Here is a 14938-nt window from a genome sequence, read left to right as displayed (position 1 = left end):
TGCGTCTTATAGTCTGTAAAATACGGTAAGTCAAATTAGAATTGATTTTTAAATAAGTAGATCCATTTTATTCCAAGTAGTTAATAAAATGACACTAATATATTTTCTATTTACAACTGAAAAAGTAAGAAGACAAACAGAAATATGATACTAATATTAATTTTATATTGTTGTGCTAATTTTCTTTGTCAGTTTTTGTAATTAAATATTTCTGCTGTTCTATTCCTATTTTATGCTACAATCTTTCATCTTAATAACAGCAAGACTCCTGACTAGCTTAAACCTGATCAAATTTTAAACGTTGATTTATTGTTAAATGTCATTTATCAATTGAGTATAACTATTTACCTTTTAATAGTTTCTTTGCAGCAGACTTCATTTTGTCTTTTTATAATTTTTGATGAAAACTGTTGTCAGGCTGGTTGGATATTTTAAATTTGTGCTGATGATAATATGTAAATCAATGAAATTATAAATGAAGTTAATATAAATGGAACAACAGAATGCTTACAAAATATAAGAAAAATTTGCCACTAACCATGTGACTGGGAGTAAAATATTAACTTACTTTCTTCTGATCCTTCAATAGATCATCGAGAATTTCTAAGTAATAATGATTTCACATATACCATCTGTAAAATATGAGTGATCAATATCATAGTATTGATCACTCATTTTACAGATGGTATATGTGAAATCATTAGAAAAAATCATTAGCAAGATGCTTCAAAGTATGAAGTGTGATGATAAGTTTTCTTAATGGTTTAATGCATGAAACTTCATGTTGCTACAAAAACAGGCCATTGTCCTCAAAGTATTCTCCTTGGAATTCTATACATGAATAAAATATTGAATTCGTGCCACCATAGCATTTTTGGAATTTATTTTCTGATAATTCCTTCAGAAATCTTGTTATGTTACTTTAGATAGCAGAAACATTCTTAAAGTATGTTCCCTTCACGATTCTTTGATTCAAGGAAACAAATAAATCATAGGACAATAGACCTGGGAATAGAAAGGTGTTCCAGTAGTAACACCTTTCTATTTCACCTGATTGGCATTGCATCCAGAAATTTTCATTTTCAACATGAAATGCATTGATGCACTAAATGATCCAGAATGATGCACTTTCTGGACAGACAAAAACAATATATTTTTGAAATGTTTCCAAAACTTTAAAATAAAATTATCTTATTTACTCACATATAAGACAACCTCACATATAGGACGAGGTGTGACTTTAAAGATCAAAATAAAGAAAATCAGATTAAACGAAATAAAATTAGAATTGTATTAATAAATCACAAATAAGATATTAAATGCACACATTGTCCTGCAAAGATTACTGGCATTTTAAATTTCAAGGAAAAATCTCATAAAATCGATAACATAATTTGTTCATGTAAAGCTGGACAATCGGGAACCTTTTTTGCCAATTCTTAAGTCAAATCCACTCTTTGACGATAATTGCATCTAATAAATTAATTCTAGAAATAAAAGACAGATGAATGTAAACAATTGAGAAGTAGAATATAAAGTGATTATAAAAGCTTTTTCTTCATTTTTCCATAACATGCATTGATAAAGTGTTAGTAAAACTGACTATGAGATGCACTGCTTATACTAGTCTTTTGTGTTGTTTTCACTGAGGGCCTTTTTCCCATTGTGGGTTCAGCCAGACCCACAATGAAAACAGCTGGGTGGTGAGGGAGGGGCCCAACATATCCAGGACATGACAATTCTTGAGATTTTTCACCCAGGTTTGGTCCTGGGTCTCCCAGAGCAGTAGATTGATACCTTTAACCATGTTGCCATTCTGCTGTTATATTTAATATCTTAAGATACAAGAAAGAAAAGGAAAAAAGATGAAAAAGCTAGACTTTATATAGTACCCTTATAGAGAAAATGGGAGAACGGGATTACTATGGGCAAGATAAAAAGTATTCTAGGAATTGGGTTGAACGAGTACATCAAAGATTATAAAAATGGCAAGAATGACCCAACCCTTGTAGACAAAAAGATAATGAAAGAAGTAAAGCTCAGAAATAATGACGAAAATTCTTGGAAGAAGAAGCTATATCATATACAGTACAGTACATAGAATAGTTGGATATGGGAGAAAAATAGAAACACTAATTAATAAAAGGGATCCTAACAATTGGTACCATCATGGAAATGAGTCATAGAAAAAGAATTAAAGGAAGGATTATAAATCTAGCTGAACTTAAAAGTTGTTGAACAAATTTGAATCATTCAGAAGGTGCATGACGGTTTGGCTTGTAAGTTGGAATGGCTAAAATGTTTCAAATGAAAGTATTTTGATGAAATTTCAAAATCATACATTTGAAGTATTCTTTCAACCTTGAAGATAAGCCAAGAAAAGCCTAAAAATAATAGGAACAAAGTTTATTTGTTGATTGTGATATGAGGTTCCTGAATAAAATAGAATAAAGATGATAAAGAAAAATTAGTAGAGGTTTTAAAGGAAAAGTCTTCAAAGTGTGTCATGCTGAATTAAACATCTTCCTGTCAATAAACATCTCCATTTTTCTTAAATTTTTAAACAATCATATCATAATTAAGATCAATACTTATAGCTGTCTCAATAATGGAAGAATCTTCAGTTCATTAAGTTAAAGAGCAAGATAAACATTAGAAATGATAGTAGAAAAATTCTCACAATATAGTCTTGCTCTTCCATTAATAGCTAAATTACTGCTAATGGAATTTCCTGCTCTTTATATCCACTAGACCAATGTTTCTTAAATGTTCCATGGAACCCTGGGTTCCTCAAAATGAAACTTAGAGTTCTATCATACTACACAGTAATTTTATATACCTTTTTAATTTTTATATTTTACTCTTCTTAGTATGTATTACCTTTTAATCTTAAACTAAAAAGTTAAGTATCTAGTATTAACACACAATTTGTTTTGTATACATAACATGCTTCTATCTGTGTTACCATTTACTGTAAAATTTTAATTTATGAGACTATCTTTGCTCAACATGTTTTCATTACAATTAAATATAAAACACGTTCTTACTTGAAGATTTGGTGCTCTACTCATGCAATTATGTCTTCAATCAATTCAATTACTCTTACAAATTGTTTCATATTTTGGCTGGGCAGTATATGGTACTTCGTCAAGGTTTTGAAAGTTTTTAAAAGTTTGAAAGCCCTGTTTTGGTAACAGAGACCTTGTCACATATTCAACCATCAATCTGTTCTATTCATTAAGTATATAGACTGGTCCCTGCTATTGCACATTTTTACAGCCTAGTCAAGATTCATGAAACGAACTATACCATATTCATGACTTTATTATAACCAATTATTGTTTTCCCTCTGTGAATGACAAAAATAGTTCCTAGATTCCAAACCTGTTTAGTGTAAAAGAGAATCCAACTTAGTGGAATATTCTATACTGTAATACAAAGATTTGATCACAATATGGTTAATTAACCAAAACTTTTTAAAAAGGTTTCTTTAATCACATTCTGGAGTGACTAAAGTAAAGAATATAGACTTATCCAGAAAAGCAACCCATGCTTTATTGTATTTTTCCAGCATACATTTATATGAAAGAACATTATCAAATTATGCATCAACAAAAATTAATTGTAGAAATCTATTAAACCTTGATATGTTAATTCAACTCTCAAATATTAATTCAAATGTTAAAAGAATTTCCAAGGAATGACATCACTTTCTTCTCATTAAAATATATAGCTCTTTTTTTATTTAGTGTTATTTTATAACTTGCTATTATTATTACTAAAAATCAAATAACATGAATTTTTTAGATTTTATTGATATATGCAATAAAATTGATTTAGCATTCTTTTTTCTTTATTATCTTTACTTATTTCCAGCCTTCATTTTCTTTTCTGTTCTTTTCCACCCTGCATGAATACTAAGAGGGCTTTTTTCTCATACCCATTGTAGGTACAGCCAGGTCTAGAATGGGAACAGCCAGGTGGTGTGAAGGACAGTGCCAGACATATTGGGGTCAAGCCACTTAGGAAAATTTGAGCCAATTTGGCCTCAAACCCTGAACCCAGAGTGGCAGACTGGTGCCATCCTGGCAGTCAAATCTTTAATTTTAACTTTGTAAGAATTCTATTAAGAGTTCCACAGATTTTTTATTGGATTAAATAGGGAAATACAACAGTAGGCAATTGAGTGATGCAATAAATAAATTATATGTAATACTTGTCTTGATTTATTTACCTTCAGTTATGACATTGCCTTATGCTCTGTGTGCCCATTGCCTGTGGTTTTGTTTATTAATGCATCGTATACTGCCAAAGACAGTTTAATTTATTTATTTATGCTAATGGTTTAATTTATACTTGTATATACTATAATTGTGTTTTATTTTTCCAATTGAAATTTCTCTTAAATATTTTTTTTGTTTTGAGGAATATTGAATATGAACAAACCATCTAAAGTATTGTCCATTGTCAGAGTTCTGTTATAAACACACACATTGTTAGGAGAATCATAAACCTAATCTTGTTATCCGAAAGTTCTTTAGTTTGAGTTATACAGTAGAATCTGTTTATTGCAATCACACTGAGACTGCTATGATGAAAGATTACTGATAACATTAAACAGAATAAGTAAAATAAGACTATAATTAGTGAAAATTCTGGTTTTATCGGTCCTGACATTAAACAAAGAAATGTATAACTTTGATATCTTTTTAAAGTATTGTTAATAATTGATAGTTACTCCAATTATAAGCTGAATAAATTACTAATGCCATCAATTTAAGTTATACATTTTGTTTTTTGCTTGAAATATAGTAATTTTAAACTACAGGATTAAGATTGGTGATAATGATTTTAGGTTATCAGCTACATGTTGAGGGTGAGAAAGGAGAGTTTTAAAATGTCTTTGTTCACAGTAAGCAGTCTTATGAATGTATTACCGTATTAGCCCGAATATAACACGACCCCGAATTTAACGCGACTCCAAAATTTTCATAAAGATATTTAGAAAAAAAAATAATACTCGTAAAAGAATTCAAAGAAAGTAAAATTCAATCAGATAAGCATTTATTTAGGTATTTATAGCTAATAACACAGGTTACATTCATGTCAATGATCGAGTTAAGCCTAACACGCGACTATATCATATAAAAATTTAAAATAAAATTCATGTGTAAAAATGTAAAGAAAATATCTGTTAAATCTTAAACACAACATTTTTCTGAGTAAAACAAAATAAAAACTTAGTCAATTGGTCGATTTACAACTCAGAAAAAAGCATTTGAAAATACGGTTATAAAACAATTAGCGTTTATTGACTTTCGCGTTAAGGGGTAGAGCGGGTCTATTGACAAATTTTCTCGCAGTAGTACGAAATTTCTACTGACTTAACTTGAATGAGGCATATTTCTTCCCATTAAGAAACAAACCCGATGGCAATTGGTGAAACATGAGATAAATTACAGCGAGTTGAAATTTGATATGTTTATTTTTTGCGTTTTACGTATCAAATCACATTAAATTCGACACAAATAAAGCATTTTTCTCAATATAGAAATATTTTACATTGTTTAAAAGTAGAGAAAATAAAGAAAAGAAAGATGTAATAATAATTTTTCGAGCGAAGCCAAAAATTTTACAATTTTAAGATAAAAAATGGCGTCTGTGAGAGCCCACGTCACTAAAAGGAGGTCGAAACATCACGTGACTAATGAACTTCGAACAAGCGGAGACATAGCCTTACTATAGTAGCGCTATGCAAACAAAAGCGCAGGCCTACTAACTAGATCACATGGCTGTTTTGAAGTGGTCGGTCGAGCTAGGTCTGACGTTCAGTCGCATTTCAATCTCTGTAGGAAAATGTCCTTGTTTATATTACATTTCATTACTTAAACCCCGAATTTAGCGCGAGTCGATTTTTTAACGGAAAATAAATGGTCGAAAAATATCGCGTTATATTCGGGCTAATACGGTACTTTAAGTTTATAATTATAAAGGTACTTCAAAAAAGCAGTTTGGATGATGACTTCATATTAATATCAACACTTTTGCTTAAGTTTGAAGAAAGGTATCTTTTTTAATTATTATTCAATTGAAAGAAATGCTTTACATTTAAATCCAGTTTTTTTTTGTTTATCATTTACATCCTCTCTCCTTCTGTTTCTATACTATCTGACAATCTGTCAGCCTTATTTAATTCAAATAATTGTAATCCACTTCATTGTTGTTCCTTTATGATGACAATGATATCCAAGAATGATATGATACTATACTATATGTATAATTTTCAAACTTTCCATGAAACAATCAACAAAATTTTATTATAATTTAAATTTTTTGGAATGAATATAAAGCAAAATTATACTATGAAATGATATTATACTTATTAAACAGCCAAAATACAAACATAATTAAAAAGAAAAAAATAATTTTACTATCCAGTGCAAACGCTTAATTTTCTTAGTGAATGAAAGTTTTGTTGTACTAATATCATTGAATAGTTAAAGAGCAGCAATAATTCTATTTTGAATCTAACACATCATCTTCAGGTAGCATATCAAATGAGTAAAAACATTCAGAATATAATTTTTCAATGTTGAGGTGTTTTGTTCTGTTTACAAGGGCAGTTTCAGTAATGACAATGGAATTGTGTGTTAATTATTGAAATTCTGGACATAACTTGGACAGTACAAGGATGCCATTGGTTACTTATGAAATTACAGTAGAGCGTTGTTTATCCAAAAGCTTTCCAGTCGGATTGTGTCATGCTGAATCATACTTTAGAAGTTAATCTAGTATCAAAAACGTTTAATTTTTTTGTTTTTATATTTATTTTGTTTGTACAAAATAAAGAAATAATTTTTAACGATACAATAGCCACAATTATTATTATAAAAATTTTTGTTTGGCTTAAAATCGATGAAAATTCAACGCAAAGTGACACGCAACAGAGAAAAATTTCAACATGGGGATAGGTTAATATATTTTTTTGTACATAATCAGTTATCTGAACGACCCCGGTCCTCAATTGATTCGGATAAACGACGCTCTACTGTATATTTAACTGTTTTAATTGACAATGAATAAAATTAGCCTTGATTATTCATTGGTATCTCCCTACTTTTAACAAATGTCAAAAACCTATAAAAATATAAATAGCAGCAATTTCCAAGAATACAATTTTTATTTTTTATACAATAACACATACATTGGAATTGAAAGGTATTTAGAGAAAATAGAATAAGTTTTAAAATGTACATAAAGTAATAGATGCTTATTGATATTTTTAAACGATACAAAATGCATTTAAAAAATTAGCTTAAATTTACATCTATATGATTTGGATAGCTCTCGGGAATGTAATAAATAATGTCATCGTTCCAGTTGAGTCTTCTGTATGGCTTCCTCCACTGATTGTCTGAGAACTGAAATGACCTGCCTAGGGTTGTTGCTGTTGGTTATAGCAGTTCCAGAAACAATCATGTTGGCTCCAGCCTGGAAAAATATGGTTGTTTATTAGAAAATGCATTAAAAGTGAATAGATTTTAAATCTATAATACAAGACCATAGACAGATTATCATCAGAATTTTTTCAGAACTTTGTTCACATTTTCAGTTAGAGAAACCTGATAATGCATCTTAAATTACAAGGGTGGTTTTTTCAAGCTCTGATAGAATCTGTCTTTGTTTTATGAACTTAGTTTTGTTATTTACACTTATTATCCAAAGTGTAAATAACAAACAGTGTGATTATGTCAAAAAGTAACCGTGAAGATTGAGGCATTTAGCATATCTGTGGACGAGCTTTTCCATCCCCTTGTCATAGAATGCTGCCACCAGTGAATTGAGATGGTTTTCATTAATTAACAATGTTGTTTTGAAGATCGTCATTGGTCTCAAACCTCTGCCCTGCTAGCCACGTTTTCAGTTCAGGAAAGAGGTGGAAGTATTCACACATTAAGTTTAAAGATGGTGTTCCATCCAGCTTAAAACACCCAGCAACTTCCACCTCTTTCCTGAACAGGAAAAGTAGCTAGGAGGGCAGAGGTTCAAGACTATTGACAATCTTCAAAACAACATTAGGACCCATCTCAAGTCATTGGCGGCAACATTCTATGACAAGGGGATGGAAAAGCTCGTCCACAGATGTGATAAATGCCTCAATCTTTACGGTGATTGTCAGAAAGTAACCATGTTTGTACCTGTCTTTTTTTTTTTTTTTTATGGACCATTAGACCTTGGGAAAAAAGCCTATGCATTTACTGTCTTTTATGCACTAGAAGTCATATTTTTTTCTAAAGAAATCATAGTTGCATCACAATTTTGATAGAATAAAATTTAATTCAAATTGTTTATTACAGCCAAATTGCATTCCTTGAAATAAGTCTTGCCATTTTAAAATACTGCAATTTCAATAATTATTATTAATTCCTAATAAGCTATTTTTATTAAAAATTGTTATAATGTATTAAACTTTATAGTTCTTTAGTAACTAAAAAAGCAGGCTTAAATTTTGTTATAATGATTGCATATCATGCATAGATATATTTTCTTCATTTTGCTAGAATTATTGTTTATACAATCATGATATTGTTTTCAGTATTTCTAATAAAATGGTATGTCATTTCAGATAAAGCCCACTATATATACTTCAGATTAATCTCCAGTTCAACTTTTCCTAATATAGAAAAATTAAGCTCTAAGTGATTGCCAAAAACCATGAGATCTGCAAACATTTAGATGATGGCAGTTGATTAGTATATTTATAACCTATTCAAAATCAAATAAAAACATTCAAACCCTATAGTTATAATTTGGCAATTGTTTGGCTTTAATATATATTAGACTACATTAATACTAATAATATATTAATAATTAGAAGGTTCTGGAAGAAGAAAATCTGCTCAGTGGGACTTGAACCTACAACTCTCACTTACTGTGCGGTTGAGTTATAGCCATAATTGGTTACTTACAATATCTAAAATAAGTTCTGGAAGTGAGGATTGGATGAAGGTCTGGATTGGACAACTGCCAATGTGACGATGGTAAGCAGAAGTTGTGGGTTTGAGTCCTGCTTTGAGCTGATAATTTTCTTCCAGAACTTTCTAAATTAATTATTTAATTACTAATTTAACAAGAGATGCATCTAATGTCTACCTCTAGTGCCAAATTACTAAGTGTTTAGGCTATATTATTATTATTATTATTAATTAAACATATTTTTGCAATCATTAATTGGCTTTACTTCAATATTTGTTGTAATAAACAGTTTTTAATAAGAAAACAAGGCAATCAGTTTAGTACTGATTTATTTATTTACTGTAGTTGAATTTATACAAAAACATTCCAGGCTTCTCCATCTTCAATTGATAAGACTCATATGAGGCTTCATAATGAAATGACTTGCTTACAAATTAATAATCTACTAAACCTTGTTTCATCATAAATGGCATTAATTTTTTTTTATCAATGCAAGATTATTTCCTTTTAACTAAAGAAAATTTGCCTAATTTCTTTTCTGTATTACAATTATTCGAAAAATATCGACAAATCAAATATGTTTCAACAGTTTGAATCAATTTTAAATTTAGAAATGGATTATAATGTATAGCTTAAAAAAATTCACAAAATTGGATTGGATTATTTAGTTTGCTCTGACTGAAAAGTCATGATATGGATGGTCACTATAAAACAAATGAGAATTTCATTTTCATCTCTAACATCATACAATGTCAATAAATATGTTTTGTTAAACTATCAATCAGTTTTTAAGCAACTTTGAAAGTACTTACAAAACTACAAAAATTTGAGTGCATTGCAATATTCCAATTGCTAAAACACCACACACATACACACTAATAAGACCCAAGTTTCTATTTTTATTAAACTTTCTAATGCACTTCCAAAAGTAATGGAAGTAATTAACTAGATAAAATGAAAAATTTAAAAACCATTCTCATAGACAGCATCTCTTGGATGAGGATGTGGCTGTTGGCATGAATTTTTTGTTCTCTTGTGATTTCATGGAAATTATTACATATTGTTCAGTCAAAAGTTAATGAGATTAGAAGATAAATAAGCTATTGTGCATTTTATCATTATCCTCTATACCTGAGATTACAATATTACTTCTTTCTTTAAGGCTTAGAATCTTTTTAATGATAATATTCACACCTGTAACCTTTTAAGTTAAACATGCTTTTAGAATTGGAAAGTTAAACCAAATGGACAATCTTTTATAGTAGTAATGATAAACAGCATGACAAATATAATGTTTTGTATTTGGATAATATGAAACTTTATTTAAACCTGCAGTATTATATTGTTTTCATAATTTCTGGAATCTGAACACATCCATTCTATATATCAGGCTTAAATTTTGGTTTGGAAGGAATGACATACGTTTTTGATAATTAAATCAATTTTCTCATACCTAGAAGACCCAGCGAGGTTTAATAGATCAGATGCCATCTCTGAATCTAACAAAGGTTAAACTGCAAAATCTGTATAAATCATGTCTGAAATTTAACTATTCAGTATCTAATTTATAACTAAAACTCCAGCTTGTGAAAGTGTTGAGTATCACAACATTGGAGAAAAATAAAGAACTTATTCGGAAACATATTAGAATAGAACATCTGATGGAATATAATAATTTGTATTGTTGTCCTTGTAAATTTCCAGGTACTTAAGTATAGAGGAGGCTACAGTATGTGGTGAATGAGATGTGCATTATCCTTTAGATGAGGATCTGCAGGTGAACATTGATATTTCATTATTGAAAAAATTACTACTATTAGAAGCCCCCCTCAGACTGCCATTCACAGTATTTTCCACATCTGCATTACAATTTATAATAATAATTTAACTGCAAAATTAAGATATAAGAGAAAGATGAAAAAGACAGAACATAAATAAATATGTCTTTTTCATATTTTGAAATAAGTTCAAGGTTGTGCAGTATAACAAGACCCTGATGGCTGTATACTGACAAATGGCAAGAGACAATAACCTTTCCTTAGCCTACAGAAGGAACCCCACCATCTACAGGGTGTTTTTTATCTTGAGACAATGAAATATCTTAATTGGATCTCATTATTTTGGAAAAAGGTTTAGACAAAAGTTGTAGGGTTTTGAAGGTCAAATTTTTTTCAATGTGAAATTTCCCACTGTTTCCATTGCTGGGGTCAAAAACATTATTCCCAATCAGCCATGGACCTTGAGTACTCCAAATTTGACCTCTGAAGGGCATCATTTTGAACATTTGTTATAAAATTTTTCCCAAAACCAATATCATAAGCAATAGTGAGAGGCAAGGGGACTCACTGAAAATAAGAATCTCAAAGGGAGCAGAAAACTATTACTTCCACATCATTACTCCTGGGTAGTGCTAAAAGTAGTGAAGGCTTTTAAAGGTCAAAGCAATAAGGCCGTGAAAAAATGTAAATTTTACTTTTTATTACTGGAATAGACAGGGTGGTATGGTTTCCCATTAGAAAAACTTTTTAATTTTAACCTTAAGGTCAAGGGTATATCCGATTGTGAAATTTCCCACTCTTTCCATTGCTGGGGTCAAAAATGTGTATTACCGTTGAAAAAAAAGACTTGACCTTCAAATGGCCTCGAAGGTCAAGGTCATCAATTGATTGCCCCTTCAAAAGCCTACAATCTTTTGTCTAAACCTTTTTCCAAAATAATGAGATCCAATTAAGATATTTCATTGTCTCAAGATAAAAAACTCACCCTGTATAAGCTTCTTAAAATCACCAAGGACCCTCACAATAAGATGTTCTTTCCAGGAGTATACTCCATACCACTTCAGGACAACAGAGATGGCCAAAATCTACAATACATTGGGATTACAATATATCCATTAAAACAGCATCTGCAAGAACATCTTATATCAATTAATAAAAACCAAACTACTACAGCTTTAGCCACATACACCTTGGATGAGGATCTGCAGGTGAACATTGATAATGCACATCTCATTCACCACACGGGAGCCTCCTCTATACTTAAGTACCTGGAAATTTACAAGGACAACAATACATTATCCCCAGCTTAGAGGGCATTATTGGATATTTAATATTACTTTTACATCTAGATACAAACATGCATCTGATGGTCAATCAGGTATTTGTTTTATATACTGCTGGCCATTAAAATTGCAACACTATGCAACAAACATGAAATTTGCAACATGCTGCTAATCATTTGCATATCCAAGCATTTCAACAATGCTCGCAAAGTAGGTAGGAGTAAGTCCATCTACAGTCTGTATAAAAGGGACAATTGTAAAGCTGGTTTCTCATATGGAAATTGCATTTGCACATTGGTGCAAATGCAATTTCCATATTCCAGGAGGTTGCTTGTGTAAAGGTTTCGTTATGCCTTGTGTAAGGAGGAGAAATGCCTACTAGTATATGTCAGAGTTTGATTTTGGTAGAAGTGTAGTTTATTGTTCCATGCTATTACTGCTCACGTTAGAAGTGATCCAATGACTGTCACAAGAATAGGGAATTGATGGGTCCAGGAGGGCCATACAGAATGCTGTGCAGGATCTCAGTGGCCCCTGGTCAATATTGCCTAAGAGGACAGACAGACATCTTTTCCAAATGGCCTTGCAGCATTGTACAGCCACATCATGTACCCTGAGTCAGGAAGTTGGATCATTTTCAGAACAAATGTCTGCACAGACAATGCAACATCTGCAGTATCACAGATTATCAACACAGTGACCATTGATGTAGCTTACCTTGATACTGCAGCAGAGACAGGTGTGCCTACAATGGTGTGTTCAATGAATATGGACGCAGGAGTGGTGTCATGTTCTTTTCAGATGAAGCCTGGTTCTATGTATAGCATCATGATGGCCATTTCCGTGTGTGGAGGCACCAAGGGGAACAATCATTGCCAGTTTGCATTCATTATCATCTTGTGGGCCCAGCACTGTGGAGTGATGGTATGGGGTGCCATTGAGTACACATCCCGGTCATCTCTTGTTCACATAGCTGGAAATTTGGACAGCTGCCATTACATTTCTGATGTGTTAAGGCCCATTGTTGTGCCCTATCTTCAAGGCCTCCACACTACCTTTCAATAGGACAATGCACAACTGCATGTTGCCCATGCTGTCCTGACCTTTCTGAATATAGAGGGTGTTTGATGTTGCCCTGGTCAGCATGTCCTCCAGATCTGTCACCAATTGAGAATGTCTGCTCAGTGGTTGCCGAAAAACTGGCACACCACCACTCACCAGCCAATACGATAGAGGAACTCTGGCATGGAGTTGAAACCACATGGACAACTGTACCCGTACCTGTCATCTGTGTTCAACTCAATGCCCAGCTGGATTATAGATGTTATTGCTGTCAGAGGCAGCTGCTCTGGGTACTGATTTCTGCATGCTCTGTACTTCAAAATTACCTGTCAATTTAATCATGTTTTCCTCCCATTATACTGTATGTGTACAATAAATACAGGGTGCATAGGAAAGTCCCTTTAACCGGAAAATTCTTGAGATGGCGAGAGCTACAGCTATTCAAGTGAGGTAACTGTATAGTAAAGCAACTATGCCTGACCTAATGCAAATGACAGCAGTGCCCCTAGTGACAAAATTTGGAAGATAGGCAGTGCAAATCGAAAACGAAAACAGATAGAGCAAACTTTTCAATTAGAAAGTTTTAGAGCATCAATTAATTAGTACGAAACGACATGTGGTTCACACGGCTAAGATAAATTGTCGCCTGTATACCCAAAAATGTCCGAAAGCGATGCACGCCATTTTGTGTAAACGTTTGAAAGGAATAGGTATGAAGAAATATGCACAATTTATTGCATAAAATACTTACTGTATTGACATAAGTACTTACGTCAATACAGTTTGATAACATCACACAAAAAACAATGGAAAGGCAAACTGTCACACAGTGATAACAAGTTAATGTCGAGTATGTTTGAAAAGTTTGCCATTGCTCACGATACATGTGAGAGTAATTCTGCATGCACATTTCTCAGCATGGAAGGTGTCACACTATTGCAAGCATCTGTAATATGACGACGTAGATCCAGCAGACTTATATGTGGAGTTGCATAAACCCGATCTTTTATGTAACTTCACAGGAAGAAATCCAATGGAGTGAGGTCCAGTGATCGTGGAGACAATAGTGTGACACCTTCCATGCTGAGAAATGTGCATGCAGAATTACTCTCACATGTATTGTGAGCAATGGCAAACTTTTCAAACATACTTGACATTAACTTGTTATCACTGTGTGACAGTTTGCCTTTCCATTGTTTTTTGTGTGATGTTATCAAACTGTATTGACGTAAGTACTTATGTCAATACAGTAAGTATTTTATGCAATAAATTGTGCATATTTCTTCATACCTATTCCTTTCAAACGTTTACACAAAATGGCGTGCATCGCTTTCGGACATTTTTGGGTATACAGGCGACAATTTATCTTAGCCGTGTGAACCACATGTCGTTTTGTACTAATTAATTGATGCACTAAAACTTTCTAATTGGAAAGTTTGCTGTATCTGTTTTCGTTTCGCATTGCCTATCTTCCAAATTTCATTACTTGGGGCGCTGCTGTCATTTGCATTAGGTCGGGCATAGTCACTTTACTATACAGTTACCTCACTTGCATAGCTGCAGCTCTCTCCATTCACAAGAATTTTCCGGTTAAAGGGACTTTCCTTCCTGTTGTAGCATTTATAATGGCCAGTAGTGTAATTTAAATTATATTAGAATAGAACTTATGATGGAATATATGTTTCTGAATAAGTTCTTTAACTTGAGAATGATTAATTTTTCTCCAATGTTTTCAAGTGCTTTTAACAATGTTGTGTTTTACGAGCTGGATTTTTGGTTGTATTTTGATTATTATCCAGTATTTAGTAAAAATCACATTCTATACAGTATAATGAATGC

The 14938-nt window shown here is 31.9% G+C and overlaps 2 protein-coding genes across 3 annotated transcripts in view; one reads left to right on the top strand and one right to left on the bottom strand.

Moving 5' to 3' along the window:
* The window catches only part of LOC136989085 (hepatoma-derived growth factor-related protein 3-like), a 100576-nt gene that overhangs the window by 71559 nt on the left and 14079 nt on the right, over positions 1-14938 (top strand). The window contains exon 8 of one of the 2 annotated variants that reach the window (XM_067287181.1): positions 3950-4213. The exons of the other annotated variant lie outside the window; for it this stretch is intronic. The gene's annotated coding sequence lies outside the window, so the exon portion shown is untranslated. Of the gene's footprint in view, positions 1-3949; positions 4214-14938 lie in introns of those variants that run through there. 2 annotated transcript variants of the gene reach the window in all.
* The window catches only part of Rpe (Ribulose-5-phosphate-3-epimerase), a 61267-nt gene continuing 53490 nt past the window's right edge, over positions 7162-14938 (bottom strand). The window contains exon 5 of the mRNA XM_067287199.1: positions 7162-7491. Coding sequence (XP_067143300.1) covers positions 7369-7491 — 123 coding nt within the window. The 3' untranslated portion in view covers positions 7162-7368. The remainder of the gene's footprint in view (positions 7492-14938) is intronic.

This window comes from Centruroides vittatus, unplaced genomic scaffold (assembly GCF_030686945.1).
Source record: "Centruroides vittatus isolate TY-2023 unplaced genomic scaffold, ASM3068694v2 scaffold_435, whole genome shotgun sequence".
NCBI classification, from domain to species: domain Eukaryota; kingdom Metazoa; phylum Arthropoda; class Arachnida; order Scorpiones; family Buthidae; genus Centruroides; species Centruroides vittatus.
The sequence above is the reverse complement of the archived record's forward strand: the minus strand, read 5'-3'. Positions and strand labels throughout refer to the sequence as shown.